The sequence below is a fragment of the Tamandua tetradactyla genome, chromosome 3 (assembly GCF_023851605.1).
Source record: "Tamandua tetradactyla isolate mTamTet1 chromosome 3, mTamTet1.pri, whole genome shotgun sequence".
NCBI lineage: Eukaryota > Metazoa > Chordata > Mammalia > Pilosa > Myrmecophagidae > Tamandua > Tamandua tetradactyla.
Window position 1 is genome coordinate 182,063,708 of NC_135329.1, and position 14,028 is coordinate 182,077,735.

The window sequence follows — 14,028 nt, forward strand, 5'->3', positions numbered from 1 at the left end:
GACTTCTAAGCATGATCTACATTTTCCAATCCAGCTCAACTGTGCCATAAAGGAACTCTGCATGTTGAGGGACAATTGCCATGTGCCCAGCTATATATAAAGCACCTCTTTAATTTCCCACCTGATTATATTTCTCACCAATTATTATTAATTATAGAAAGTAACTCTTGGTTTTCCAATGTGATCAATTATTGGACATACTTCTTTGATTCAGAACCCTATGATGGGAGGCAGGAAAGTGATAGGGTTAGAACAGAAAACCTCACTCAAAGCCCTTAACACAGGCATTTTGCTTTCTTCACAATAACATCAAATAAGGTGCTGACTTTGAAAACAAGCAAAAGTCAAGTCATGGTTTTAAAACTGTCCATTTTGTTATGATGGTATAGAAGCAACAGAGAAGCAAAATAGAAGCATCTGAAAATTTTCTGATCTCTGGAAAGTAATATGTACCATAAGAACTGTTTAAATATACAGAGAAATTACAGGTATAAGCAGTTTTTAGTATGACTGCTGAGCTTTCAAAAAAAATTCCTAATTGGTATTTGTAAAGAGTCCTATTATTTTGAAAACGAAAGAGCATATTGGTTTGGCTACTACTGCTATTATGAAAGACTGGGTAATTTTACTTAAACCATGTAGTTATATGGCAAAAATGCTGTGCTTTTCTTTCAAAATTTAGTTTAATCAGGCCACATCCAGTGTAAGAAACAGAACCTAATTCAATCTAAGCTAAAGTAAAGGTGAGATTTATTTTAACAATACTTATAACTGGGAAATCCAAGGGAAAACAGTACACCTCACAGGCAGAACTTTGTGGTCTTCTTTAGTTCACCACCATTAACATGACTCAGACACCAATTCACTCAACCATTTGTCTCAATTCAATTTTTTGAGAGAGAGAATCTGATTAGCCCTCTTTGGGTAAGGTGTGTCTATCCTGGCCCAATCAGATGAGGCCAAGGTGGTAGGGACATCTGAGCAACAATGGCCTCTTAGGCCCTGACTTAGATAAGGGCTGTGGTTGAAAGCAAGATCTCATAGAAAGATATACAGGCAAGAATGCAATGAATGACAACCATGTGCTAATGTAGCTTAAAAAAAGAGCAATTGTCACCAAATTGTTTTTTAGAAAATGCAATCATAAACATGAGTGGGTATAAATAAAGCAAAATGATGAAACTGATGATTTATTTGTGCTACCACTGTTATTTAATTGCCTAGCATAATTTTGTTAAGATTCAAGTAAATGTTTCAAGTTATTCTTCTGTAAATACAGATGTTCATGGGTCTTTCTATATTTATTACACTTAAAATAATTTTATATTTGATCTAATTTGATCTTTTAGTGCTCCGTTGTTTTGCCTTCAGCGTCTGTAAAAGGAAGAAAAATGAAAAGAGGTGACCATGTTAAAATTATATCACTAACATGATTTTCCTAGCTTTTCTCACCCACTCTCACCCACTTTTCCTTCTATTTACTGGATTCCTGTATTCAGTTTGCTTCAATACTTGAGGAACTGCATGTGTGAGAGGGATTCTATGGAAAAATAAAACCATAAGAACACCATTAGGTATTTTCAAATAGTAAACTAAATAGCCTCAGAAACAAATAACCTCTTTCCTGGACCCGAATCTTTTCTGTCCAGCCTTCCTTTGTTCCTTTGATTCTCTCTCTGAGTTCTGTATTTAGCTATACTGCCAGCTCCACTTTTTCTTTTGGCCCTCTTTCTCTTCCATGCACCAATTCTAATTCCCTATAATTAGCTCCACTCCAAAGCCCACCATAACTGCATATTTTCAAAATGGAAGGTGCAAAGGATTATGTTCATTTTATTGGGAATTTAAATAAAAGTGTGGGGGCTTGGGTGAAAATCCTGACTGGTCAATCACAAGGATATTTATATCAGCCTTGTCTTCATAAAATATAAGGACAGCTCAGTTACATACTTTGAAAACCTGGATTCACAGATATATTTGTGTCCACTTCCTTAGCTATTCATTATAAAAGAAGGAGTAGCTCTTATCGCCAGAGACTTGGTTATAAAAGTAGGAAGGAGGTTCCAGCAGCATAGACAAGCAAGGCTGGGTCTCTGGGGCTGTATGGGGTTGGGGGGAGAAGTTAAAAAGAACTGTATCCCAAAGAAACAGTCCTCTTCTACCCAGTTCCATTTGTAGAATTTTTAAAAGTTAGTTAATATTTTGTTTACCACATACCATATGTAGGTTCTTGACTGCTTGATTTTTCTGGGATGGTTTGAGGAATTAGATTTAAAAATTCCACTGCAGCTCATGGAGAATGAGAAGAATCAAGTTTTTAGTATTTAAAGCACCTTAAATTTCATGGTTATTCTCATTTTTCCCTATCTTTTTCACTCCAGGTTTTTCTGAAAGCCATGCTCTTTAATCAGATGCAAGATACTAGTTCAAATTGACCAGGATAGTGAAGGGAAAGAGCTTTGATTTGTCTACAGCCCATAGGCAATACGAGCAGGCAGGAGTCCAGTCAAACAACTCAGCATTGCATCTTTCCACCAACCTACTTGTGAAGCTTTGTGCTCCACAATATAAATAATGGGCAACTTTCCAGTGCTTGTCAGCTCCCTTGTTTATAGATAGTTTCAAGTAAAGAAGTGGTGAAACTTGAAACAGATTTTTTTTTTTTTTTTTTTTGCATGGGCAGGCACTGGGAATAGAACCCAGGTCTCTGGCATGGCAGGCAAGAACTCTGCTACTGCACCATCATCGCCCACCCAGATTTCTTTTTGATATGTAATTTGTGCTGGCAAACTTAGAAAACATACAGCCTTCTACATAAATATTTGAAAATACTCACATTATCTCTATTTATCATCCATAAAAAAAAGCCGTTTCCCAGCCAAAATGTCCATCAACAGACGAGTGACTAAACAAACTGTGGTATATACATACGATGGAATATTATGCAGCTCTAATACAGAATAAACTTATGAAGTATGTAACAACATGGATCGACCTAGAGGACATTATACTGAGTGAGACTAGCCAAAAACTAAAGGACAAATACTGTATGGTCTCACTGATATGAACCAACATTAGTGAATAAACTTGGAATATGTCATTGGTAACAGAGACCATCAGGAAATAGAAATAGGGTAAGATAGTGGGTAATTGGAGCTGAAGGAATATGGACTGTGCAACAGGACTGGATACTCATGTAGATAGTTTGATTGAATGTCATAAGTACTTGGAATCTCGGGTAACACATGAGATTTTGTTGGTTTGTCCAGAGTGATCCCCCGACGAATCCCAGAATGATTTGATCAGTGACTGGAAAAGTATTTGCAAGCCCCCTTCGGGGAATGGTGAGAGTGGGGAGAAATTCAACTTCCCCAAGTTGAATTCTTGATAGTCTCACAAGCAGTGTGGACAACCAAAGCTATAGGCTGAGCCCCCAATCTTGGGGTTTGTTCACATGAAACTTAACCCCACAAAAGATAGGTCAAGTCTACTTAAAATTTAGGCCTAAGAGTCACCCCCAAGAGACCCTCTTTTGTTGCTCAAATGTGGCCTCTCTCTCCAGCCAATATGATGATCAGTCTCACCACCCTCCTCCTCTCTGCGTGGGACATGACTCCCAGGGGTGTGGACCTTCCTGGCAATGTGGGACAAAGATCCTGGAATGAGCTAAGACTCAGCATCAAGGGACTGAGAAAAACCCTAGAATGAGCTGAGAATTAACATCAAGAGACTGAGAGAACCTTCTCGACCAAAGAGGGGAAGAGTAAAATGAGACAGAGTGTCAATGGCCGAGAGATTCCAAACAGAGTCGAGAGGTTATCCTGGAGGTTATTCTTACACATTAAGTAGATATCACCTTGTTGTTCAAGATGTAGTGGAGAGGCTGGAGGGAATTGCCTGAAAATGTAGTGCTGTGTTCCAGTAGCCATGTTTCTTGATGATGATTGAACAATGATATAGCTTTCACAATGAGACTCTGTGAATGTGAAAACCTTATGTCTGATGCTCCTTTTAGCAACTATATCAACAGAAGAGTAGAACATATGGAATACAAATAAATAATAGGGGGAACAAATGTTAAAATAAATTCAGTTTGAAATAGTGGTAAATGAAAGCGAGGGGTAAGGGGTATGGTACATAGAGTTTTTTTTTTTTCTCTATTATCATTTTATTTCTTTTTCTGTTGTCTTTTTATTTCTTTTTCTAAATTGATGCAAATGTACTAAGAAATGATGAATATGCAACTATGTGATGATATTAAGAATTACTGATTATATATGTAGAATGGAATGATTTCTAAATGTTTTGTCAATTTTTTTTAATAATAAAAAAAGTTAAAAAAAAAAAAAGCTGTTTCCCAGCTTTTCTCTGATACAGAGAATTCTAATTTGACCCCCTCCGTCTCTTTCTCTCACCCACCTTCTGAGGAGGACCCTGGTTATTGGTTATTTTGGGCTTTGTAATGAAGAATTGAGAAGAAAAGAGAGAGGGGAAAAGGATGATATGCAAGGGGCTAGAGTTGAGGTTAGAGGATTTTGGAAGTTTGAGGTGAGTAGAACACAGAAGCAGTTCCAGTATTTAAAAAAAAAGAATTGTTGACTTCACCCCTTCAAAGTGTTTGGGAAATAGAAAAAAAGAACCTGAGTTATCTTAAAATTACTTCAGTTGCTGGACAATATTCTTCCAATTAGGATATTATTCTCTAAAACTGGACAACATGAGTTATGACTGTTAACACTATAGAAATGCTTATAAATCCATTGACTCACCGTCTGAAAGATTTTTTTCTTCATCTTGAATTATATCTGAGTATATGCTATCTTTGTGTTCTGAAACCAAAGTTAAAGAAAACATATTGGGTTTAGAATCTCATAACCTGTGAGCTGTTCTAAGTCAGTGTTTTTCAAACTTTGCTGACCATAACACATGTAAAAAATATATTTTACCTTGTAGTCCAATATATATGTATAGAAATATTAAACAAATGTTACATGAAACAACACTTTCTGTATTGTTTCTAATCTATTCTTACCTGTTTCTTAGCTTTTCTACTTCTGTTGTCCTTATCTATTCTATTCTACTTCATTGGGGGAAAAATGCTGATCACAGCCTATTAAACTGATTTTGTGACCCACCACATTTTTTACAACATACCTGAGGGTCAACACTCATAATATGGAAAGCACTAAAATAAGTTATGTTTGATTCTAATGCCCATTTAGCTAGTGACGCCTCCTTCCAAATAACCTGAAATCAACCCCAGTTTTTCCAATTTATCATCACTAAAATTCTTTAGTCTGTATAAGATTCTATTAGTAGAGGGGGTGGGTCTAGGACCCTAAAGTTTTAATTAGCAACTTAAATGGTTCTGATGCAAGTAGTCTCAGGAATATATGAGAAACATTATTCTGCAGTTTGGCTTTTCCATCCCAAAAAGCTACCAGCGACCTTCTTCATGATAGACCATTTCATTTTTCTATTGTCTCTCAAGGGTCACAGTGCCCGCAGTCCATGCCTTGAGTACTGCTTAACAGCAGTTGGACTAGCTGGAACAATAGCACTGCCACTTGAGTACATAGAGACTCTGTCCATCTGTCTGGTCCTCCTGGGATATCCATCCTGGCTTGGACCAATTTCATGATGCTTCTCAGGACAGTGATTTAGGCTGCTACATGGCTCTCTCTAGGGCCAGTGGTATATTGCCAGGTTAGTTCTCTAAGCCTGACCCCATCTATTTCATGTTTTGCCTCTCTACTCATCAGCCATATTGCTGAGGTCCCAACCAGCCATCCAGCCAACCATCTGACCCCTATCTGCCTTCCTAGTTTTACTCATTGTTTTTTTGGATCTTTTGCCCTAGCTCAGTTCTCTACTTATTGTCTTCTAGATGCAATTTTCTGCTTTCCAAGGTTCATACTTCTGGTTATGACTTGATCACTTGAAATAAATTCTTTGCGTATGTTGTTCCCTCTGTTAGGATTCCTTTTTTCCTCCCCTTCCCCTAACCTTCCTACCCTGTCCTCCACTTGTACAGCACTCATGTCATCTCTTCTGGAAGGCCTCCCAGACTATGTCAGGAGAACTTCTATGTGACTTCATTATACCCTAAGCCTATCTATACCATAACACCTACCTACCAATAGGTAGTTTCCTCTTTGCTGCTATTTCTCACTCTAGATGGTGAGCACTTGGAGGCCAGGAGCCATGTCTATTTATCTTTATGCCCCTAGTCACTAGTACAGATTTTTAATAATTAAATGTTTTCTTATTTTCAGCCATGTTAAGTTCCAAACAGATTTTAAATATGATTAAATTTTTTCCTTCCTATATAACAAGGATCTTTCTTATTTGTGTTCAGATTACTTTTACACTATTCTTCTTGTTGACCTGTCTTTCCCTGCTTTATTGAGTTTTATAATTCACTCTCTCATCATTTACTTTTTTGTGCATTCATGGCTTCTTTCCCTTTTTGTGTTCCCAGTGTCACTCACAGAGACTGACTAACATATGCAGAGGATATCTGGTAATTTCCTCCAAAGATATAAACAGATTTTAAACACCTTACTTTGAGTAATGTGAAGAAGGACTTAATTCCCATTTTATGGCTAATAGGTGATTGAATTCTTTTCTTTGAAATTCAGGAATAAGCCCTGAATAAAAGGAATATATGGTTTTTTCAATTGTGTATACTAACCATTGGAGGGCTTTTGATCTTCCTGGTTGTCATCTGTGATGGGTGAGATGCCTGTTTCATTTGTTTTGTCTAAATCAGTTCCTAAAAATCATGGAGTTAAATATTAATTTTTAAAAATTATTCCAAGATATTTTAAATTACCATGTCAATACCATGCCATTTAGGGAGAACAAGATTAAATCCCATTAGAGACTAAATTCTACATAAATCCATGTCAGTCAAAGTTGTGATACTAAGTTAAAATTTAATTAAGGAAGTAGTGCGCAAATATTATATGCATGGCCACTTTGTATTCAGTGTTATGAATTATTTTGTGATGCTGTGGAAACAGCATTTTGCTTGGATTCAATTTTTTTTTATTTTATTAATTAAAAAAATTAACTAACACAACATTTAGAAATCATTCCATTCTACATATACAATCAATAATTCTTAATATCATCACATAGATGCATATTCATCATTTCTTAGTACATTTGCATCGATTTAGAAAAAGAAATAGAAAGACAACAGAAAAAGAAATAAAACGATAATAGAGAGAAAAAAATAAAAAAATAAAAAAACAAACAAACAAAAAAACCAAAAAAACTATACCTCAGATGCAGCTTCATTCAGTGTTTTAACATAATTACATTACAATTAGGTAGTATTGTGCTGTCCATTTCTGAGTTTTTTGTATCCAGTCCTGTTGCACAGTCTGTATCCCTTCAGCTCCAATTACCCATTATCTTACCCTATTTCTATCTCCTGATGGTCTCTGTTACCAATGACATATTCCAAGTTTATTCTCTAATGTCAGTTCACAACAGTGGGACCATACAGTATTTGTCCTTTAGTTTTTGGCTAGTCTCACTCAGTATAATGTTATCTAGGTCCATCCATGTTATTACACGCTTCATAAGTTTATTCTGTCTTAAAGCTGCATAATATTCCATCGTTATGTATATACCACAGTTTTTTTAGTCACTCATCTGTTGATGGACATTTTGGCTGTTTCGCTTGGATTCAATTTTTGCACAGGAGCTCCTTCACCTGGGAACCCTGAAGACTCTGAAGCCAAGGCTGAATGCTATGGAGAAAGGCACTTACTTGTCTCTGGTTAAAACATTGAGTAAAGGCTTTCCCACATAGATGGCATTCCTAAGGTTTCACTACAGTGTGTGTTCTCTTACATCTTGTAAGCTTAGAATAATAGGTGAAGACTTTCTGACATAAGTGACATCTATAAGGTGTCTCTCCAGTGTACATTGTCTCATGTACTCTAAGAAACAAGAGTGAAAGCTTTCCCACATAGATGGCATTCATAGGGTTTCTCTCCAGTGTGAATCCTCTCATGTTGCCTGAGGCTAGAATAAGTGAAGGCTTTCCCACAATAATGACATTCATAGGGTTTCTCTCCAGTGTGAGTGTTCTTATGTCATCTAAGGCCAGGATATTGAGTGAAGGCTTTACCATATAGATGACATACATAACATTTTTCTCCAGTGTGAATTCTCTCATGCTGTCTATGGTTAGAAGAATAAGTGAAGGCTTCCCCATATAGATGACATTCATAGGGTTTCTCTCCAGTATGTGTTCTCATGTAGTCTAAAGGTAGAATATTGAGTGAAGGCTTTACCACACAGATGAAATATATAAGGTGTTTCTCCAGTGTGAATTCTCTCATGTTCATCTAAGGTTAGAATATTTAGTGAAGGCTTTACCACATAGATGACATACATAAGTTTTCCCTCCACTGTGAATTCTCTCATGCTGTCTCAGTTCAGAATATTTAGTAAAGACTTTCCCACATAGATGATATTCACAGAGTTTCTCTCCAATGTGAGTTCCATTGTAATATGTATGGCCAGAGTTTTGAACAAAGGATTTCTCAATTACATGACACTCATATGACTTACTTCTAATGTGAAAATGCTTTTGTTGATTAAAAGATGATTGGTCATTGAGGGCTTTTCCAAAGAGAAGTAGGGTTTCCTTCCCTTGTGAGTTAATATATACTGGGTCACTCTGGAATTGTGAGTACAATCTTCTGGCAATTCACTACATACAATGACATTCTTTTGTGTATGAGAATTCTGCTTCAATGACATGATGGTAGATTTATCTTTTCTGCAGATATGATGCACAGATAGCATTTCTTGTTTTTTTAAACTACATTCCCTGCCTGAATTCTGGTTTAGGAACAGTCAAATTCCTTCTTCCCACAGTTCCTCCCCTTGAACCAATTTTGATGCTACCTCTGATTTACAGACCTGATATCCCACTGAGAGCAGATGACTGAAATTCTCCAGCATCACATCTCTGAACAATTTTTTCTGGGATGTATCCAGCATGGCCCACTATTCCTGAGTGAATTCTATAACTACATCTTTCAAGTTCACTAACTCCATTGGCTGCATTGTCAACAGCTCGGCTGACAACTGTCTTCCTCTGGGTTTACACTCACAAACAAGATAAGCACCATTTGTACCTGAATCCACACAAACAATGTTGTATTAAATGTGCTTGGAGATTTACATTTGTTTAATCTTCAAATTAACCATATTGATTAAGGCAGATTTACTGATGATGCTTTCATCAAATTCCAGTGCTCAGAGGTTCTTCATTACTCTAGAAAAAGTATCATTTTCATGGAGGACTCTCATTTAATGCAGTTGACAGTGTCATCAGTTGTGGACATGGCCCAAGAACTCCCCAAGCTATGGGTACCTCTTTGTGGTCCCACAGGAAGGTTAAATATTAAATTAATTGAAAAGATTGAACAAGCCTCATAAATGAATCATGTCATTGATTATGCTAATAAACAGAGATCTCCAAATTATGAGTGCACAGGCCTCTGATTATTTTCAATGCTCTGATTTTGGAATCCCTGGAACAGTGTTTCAGGCAAGGCCTAAAGATGATACTTTCAAGATCAAGTTGCATATGTAGATATGTATATATTCACTTTCACTGCCATTCAGTCATTATGTCTGTGTCTATTACTATGTGTATGTTGAGATCTCTGTATATTATCACCATGCTTTCTTACAGAGAAGTCTTATAAAGGAAAAAAAAAACAAACAAAACCAAGAACAAACCAACAAACCAATGAATCAACCATCAACCCACCAATGCCCCTGACATTCTGAAGAGTTGCCCAAGTTAGCATTCTAGGCTTTGAAGGAAAAAAAATGTCCTATATGAACTCCTTGACCTTTGTGAGTAAAAACACAGCATAAAACAGGTCATTTTCTTTTACATAACTCTTGATAATGCACGGATGTATGGACAATATAGGATTAATTTGCAGGCTGAGTTTTCCAAATGTAGGAAGCCACACAGAGGACCTTTACGTTCTGAGAATAGAGGGCTCAAGTTAAAACCAACTGCCCCTCACATTACTTCTGTGCCTGTACCCACTATCATTGTACTGACTCTCGGTTTTCTTTGGTTTGGCCTACATCCGATGACTGGCTATCAGCCAAGAACCATCTCCTTTCTTTCCAAATGCTAAGTAAAATCTACAAACTAACTTTCCATTCCCATATCCAATGCTGATAGCCAAAATTATCTTAGTACCTGCTTAGGGTAGCAGTTAAAAGAAGGGCACAGAAAGTATAAGAACAAAAAAATACTTTTTGTTATTCTAAATAAAATCATCATGGAAAAACTCAGAATTTTGTTAAAATGCTGTGTAGTGTCATTTTCTTCTAATTGCATTAAGGCATGCTAATATGTCAAGGCTTAGTATAAATCACATATCTAGGTTTCCATGAGGCCATAAATCCAGGTGGCTGAACACCTTGCCAGGAAATCTCAGCTGTCTTTAGGAGTCACTGTAAATTCCACTGAGCTATCAGCTCTGAAAAATACTTATTTTTTAATGCTTCTTCCTTATTGTTTCTTTCCCTCCCCCTTAACAGTTATTTCACACCTTCATTTCCTTCCATATGCCCCTAGTCTCCTCACTGGTCTTCACCCTTCAGTACCTGGTCTTGCTACCTATGTTTTTCTGAATTTCCCATTCTACACTCTCACTGTCTTCACTTGTCATCCCTTCTCCTCCTGGGCCTCCGCAGCAGAGAGGCTTCCAGTTTGAAGCTGATCCTGCCGTTTGGAGCTCATTTTCTATTGCTGCCTTGAGGACTTTTCAAGACCCTTTATCTTCAACCATTCCCTCTTTGATGGTAGTTAAACTTTAACATACATACATCTGGACGTCTATCTATCCACTGATATTTGTGGATATGGAAAACATGTACATGAAAAAATCTGAAGGGCATGAGAGACCAAGCAGTGAAGATCTTCCTATCCAGGAGGCCACTATGGTTAGCGTCTAAGAACTACCAGCTGCTGATGTCATCATCTCCAGCATGGATCTGGGCTTCACAGACATGTGTTCACTATGCAGCAGATACTTTCATGTAAATGGCTTTAGAAAATCTATTCCTTCTCCTATATTCCTTACTATACCTACAGCTTCCCAGATATTTTCACGATTCAGCACAAAACAAAATGGAAATAGAGGCAACAAACATGGGGACTCCAGGTGCCCCAGACTCTGCACCCAGGGCTCAAGAAATCAATAGCGCCATACCACTTTAACCAATTTGTGGCAGACTGGAAAGTTCTGCTTTAGGGAATGACACCACCCTGCAGTGAAGAAGGCCTTCTTTCATCTAGATGTCAAAAACATGAGTCATTCTTCATTCCCCTGAGCTCTTTCTTGTCCTCTGTATCTGGAGGGTCAAACAAGTTCTGTCAGTTTTATGGCTCTCAGATCTAACCCTTTCTTTACATCCTGAGGACACTGCTTGGTTCAGGCCCTCATCATTTCTCTATGTGCAACAGAACTGGTCTCCCTACTTCTTGTTTCTCCCGCCCCAGTTCATTCTTCCCATTACAGCCAGAGCACTCATTTGAAAATTAGAATCTGTTCTTATCTCTTCCTGCCTAAATTCCTTCCTTGTTTTGATTAACAGGGCCAATACTTGCCTTCCCTCAAATTCTATTTTCCAGATTAAATGAATTGGCAATTCTTCAGAAGTTCTTTCTTACTTCTTTTGCCTTTGTATGTGTTTCTTCCTCTGAATGGAGCAACTCTCCTATTCACCCCTGTCTTGGCTAATGCCTTCTTTCCTCCCTATAATTTGCTTTTGATGTCACCTCCTCCAGGAAGCCCTACCATCATGCAAAGTCCTGAGGGGGTGGGATTCCCCATTACTCTCATAGCACCCAGCTCGTTCCTCTGGCCCCCAGCACTAAGCATGATGGCTTCAGAGTGAGACTGTGACTCCTAAGCCTGGGGTCCATCCTTGCTATCTCCATTTCCTCCCCTCCCACTCCCATCCCATTTCCACCCTCCCCATCCCACACAATTGCTCTCCACCAAGTCATCTATTGCCTCTATGCCATACAACCTATGGGGGTACGATTCATGTCTCATTTTATTTGATCCCTCAGAAGCCTCTGAAAAATAGAAGAGTCCTCATTCTTGAAACTCTGCCTTTAGATCTTACATGACATCAGATTTCTGAACAATTCTCTGACCACTCCTTTTTCCTGTCAGCTGCTCCTGCTCTGTCTAAATCCCACTGCCTGCCACTGCCACCCACCCGTGCCCCTTTGTAGCCCTCTCTTCTCACTATCTAGATAATATTCATCAACCTCATGACTTCATTTCTATTTATGAGACAACAACTTCCAATTTGACAACTACAATCCAGATCTTTCTAAATTCCACTAAGTGTTCAGTTCTCTCTCTGGCATATCCACTTTAAGATACCCCTTAGGTACCTCAGAATCTAAAGTGTAAGAAACAAAATTCATACATCATTTTCTTTGGCACCATGCTCTTTCCTCTCCCACCCAATACACAAACACACAAATACACACACACACACACACACAGCCCTCACATTATCATATTCTCATATATTCTTTCTCTCCTTCTTTCAAATAATACTCTTTGACATGTTTCCCTATGTCGGTAAATACACTAAATTGCTCAACCTGAAGAAGCCTGAGGCCCAAATCCTTTGAGATTCCCAAGAGCCAATTCCTTAAGTCTTGGTAATTCCACCTCCTAGATATGTCTCAAATTTCCACTTCCTCTAGCCATGGCTGTAATCATCTTTCCCTTGGATCACAGCACTAGCCTCCTGGTACCAGTCTATCTGCAGGCTGTCCTGCTTTGTTGCAAAACATTGTCTATACTAATTCCAACAAACATAACCAGGTCATTCTCCAACCAAATCTTCATAGCCCTTTCTCCTCTGTGGCTCTATTTCCCTCTGTGGCTCTATTTCTCAGCTTTATCTCTTTAGGACTTTGCTATTTAATTTTTGGTGTGTGTGTGTGTGTGTGTGCATAGCCTGGGACTTAAACCTGGATCTCCTGCATGGCAGGCAAGAATTCTACCACTGAATTACCTGTGTACTCCTACTCAATTTTTTTTTGCTGGTTTTTCAAACAATATGCTTTCCTGCCTCATGTCCTTTCCTGATATCCTCAGACCTAAGCATTCACAGGCGAGGTCCCAGTACGTCTCATTTCTATTCTTACCACAACTGCAGTCACCTGTATAATGCATGATCCCTTGATGGATTGTTGGTTCCAAAAGGGCAGGATCAGGCCTCTCTTATTTGCCCCCATTTCCAGCTCTTAGCACTGGCATATAGTAGATACTTAATAAGTATTAGTAGAAGGCATGGATGTTGCGCTCTCAAAACACATTTGATTAAAGCCTTTGTGTACATGGATTTATGTATTTTTACACTCCTATGTAAAATGAAATTTTCTTAAAAGCAAAAGGAAGAAAGCAAGGTGACAGTACTTCCTCATGAGTTTACAATTAGAGAAGATGCCAATAAGAAAAATCAGCTTATTGTAGTTTATTTTCTTGAGTTATCTAAAAGTAAATATGTATATACAAAATTTATATGAACATAGTGTTTTTAAGATGTGATTTCCTTAGCATTGTTCTAAGATGCTTTGTCTCAAAGGAGAAATTGAACTTGGCAGTTTATTTTGTCAACATTGTAATTTTAAAATGATAAAATATTGATCAGAGTTATCTGTATTAAATAGTGTTTCAATTATAACAAATATTTTAATGTTTTTTTTACTAGTAGCCCAATAAAATTCATATCTAAGTGATTACCTGACTGGTGCAGTTGAAAATTTATCACATCTCCAAGAGCAACAAGTTTCTCCTGTTGAAAAATTTTATGATCAGAGAATTAAATGACCACAGTTTCTAATTTTAATCATTCTTTAATAGAAAAATACTTTGATTTGTGATTTTTTTTAAGTAACAAACAAATATTTTTAATGTACCAGAAAGTATATGA

At 37.5% G+C, this 14,028-nt stretch overlaps 1 protein-coding gene and 1 pseudogene across 3 annotated transcripts in view; both read right to left on the reverse strand.

The window, feature by feature from the left end:
• Nucleotides 1-1,189: 1,189 nt before the first annotated feature.
• MDH1B (malate dehydrogenase 1B) overlaps nucleotides 1,190-14,028 on the reverse strand; it is a 31,185-nt gene continuing 18,346 nt past the window's right edge. For all 3 annotated transcript variants that reach the window (XM_077154861.1, XM_077154859.1, XM_077154860.1), the window contains 5 exons: nucleotides 13,839-13,890; nucleotides 6,695-6,775; nucleotides 4,770-4,829; nucleotides 2,218-2,283; nucleotides 1,190-1,374 (listed from right to left, as the gene is read on the reverse strand). In XM_077154861.1, the coding sequence (XP_077010976.1) occupies nucleotides 1,346-1,374; nucleotides 2,218-2,283; nucleotides 4,770-4,829; nucleotides 6,695-6,775; nucleotides 13,839-13,890 (288 nt within the window). In that variant the 3' untranslated portion in view covers nucleotides 1,190-1,345. The remainder of the gene's footprint in view (nucleotides 1,375-2,217; nucleotides 2,284-4,769; nucleotides 4,830-6,694; nucleotides 6,776-13,838; nucleotides 13,891-14,028) is intronic.
• LOC143676510 (uncharacterized) lies at nucleotides 7,715-9,093 on the reverse strand (annotated as a pseudogene).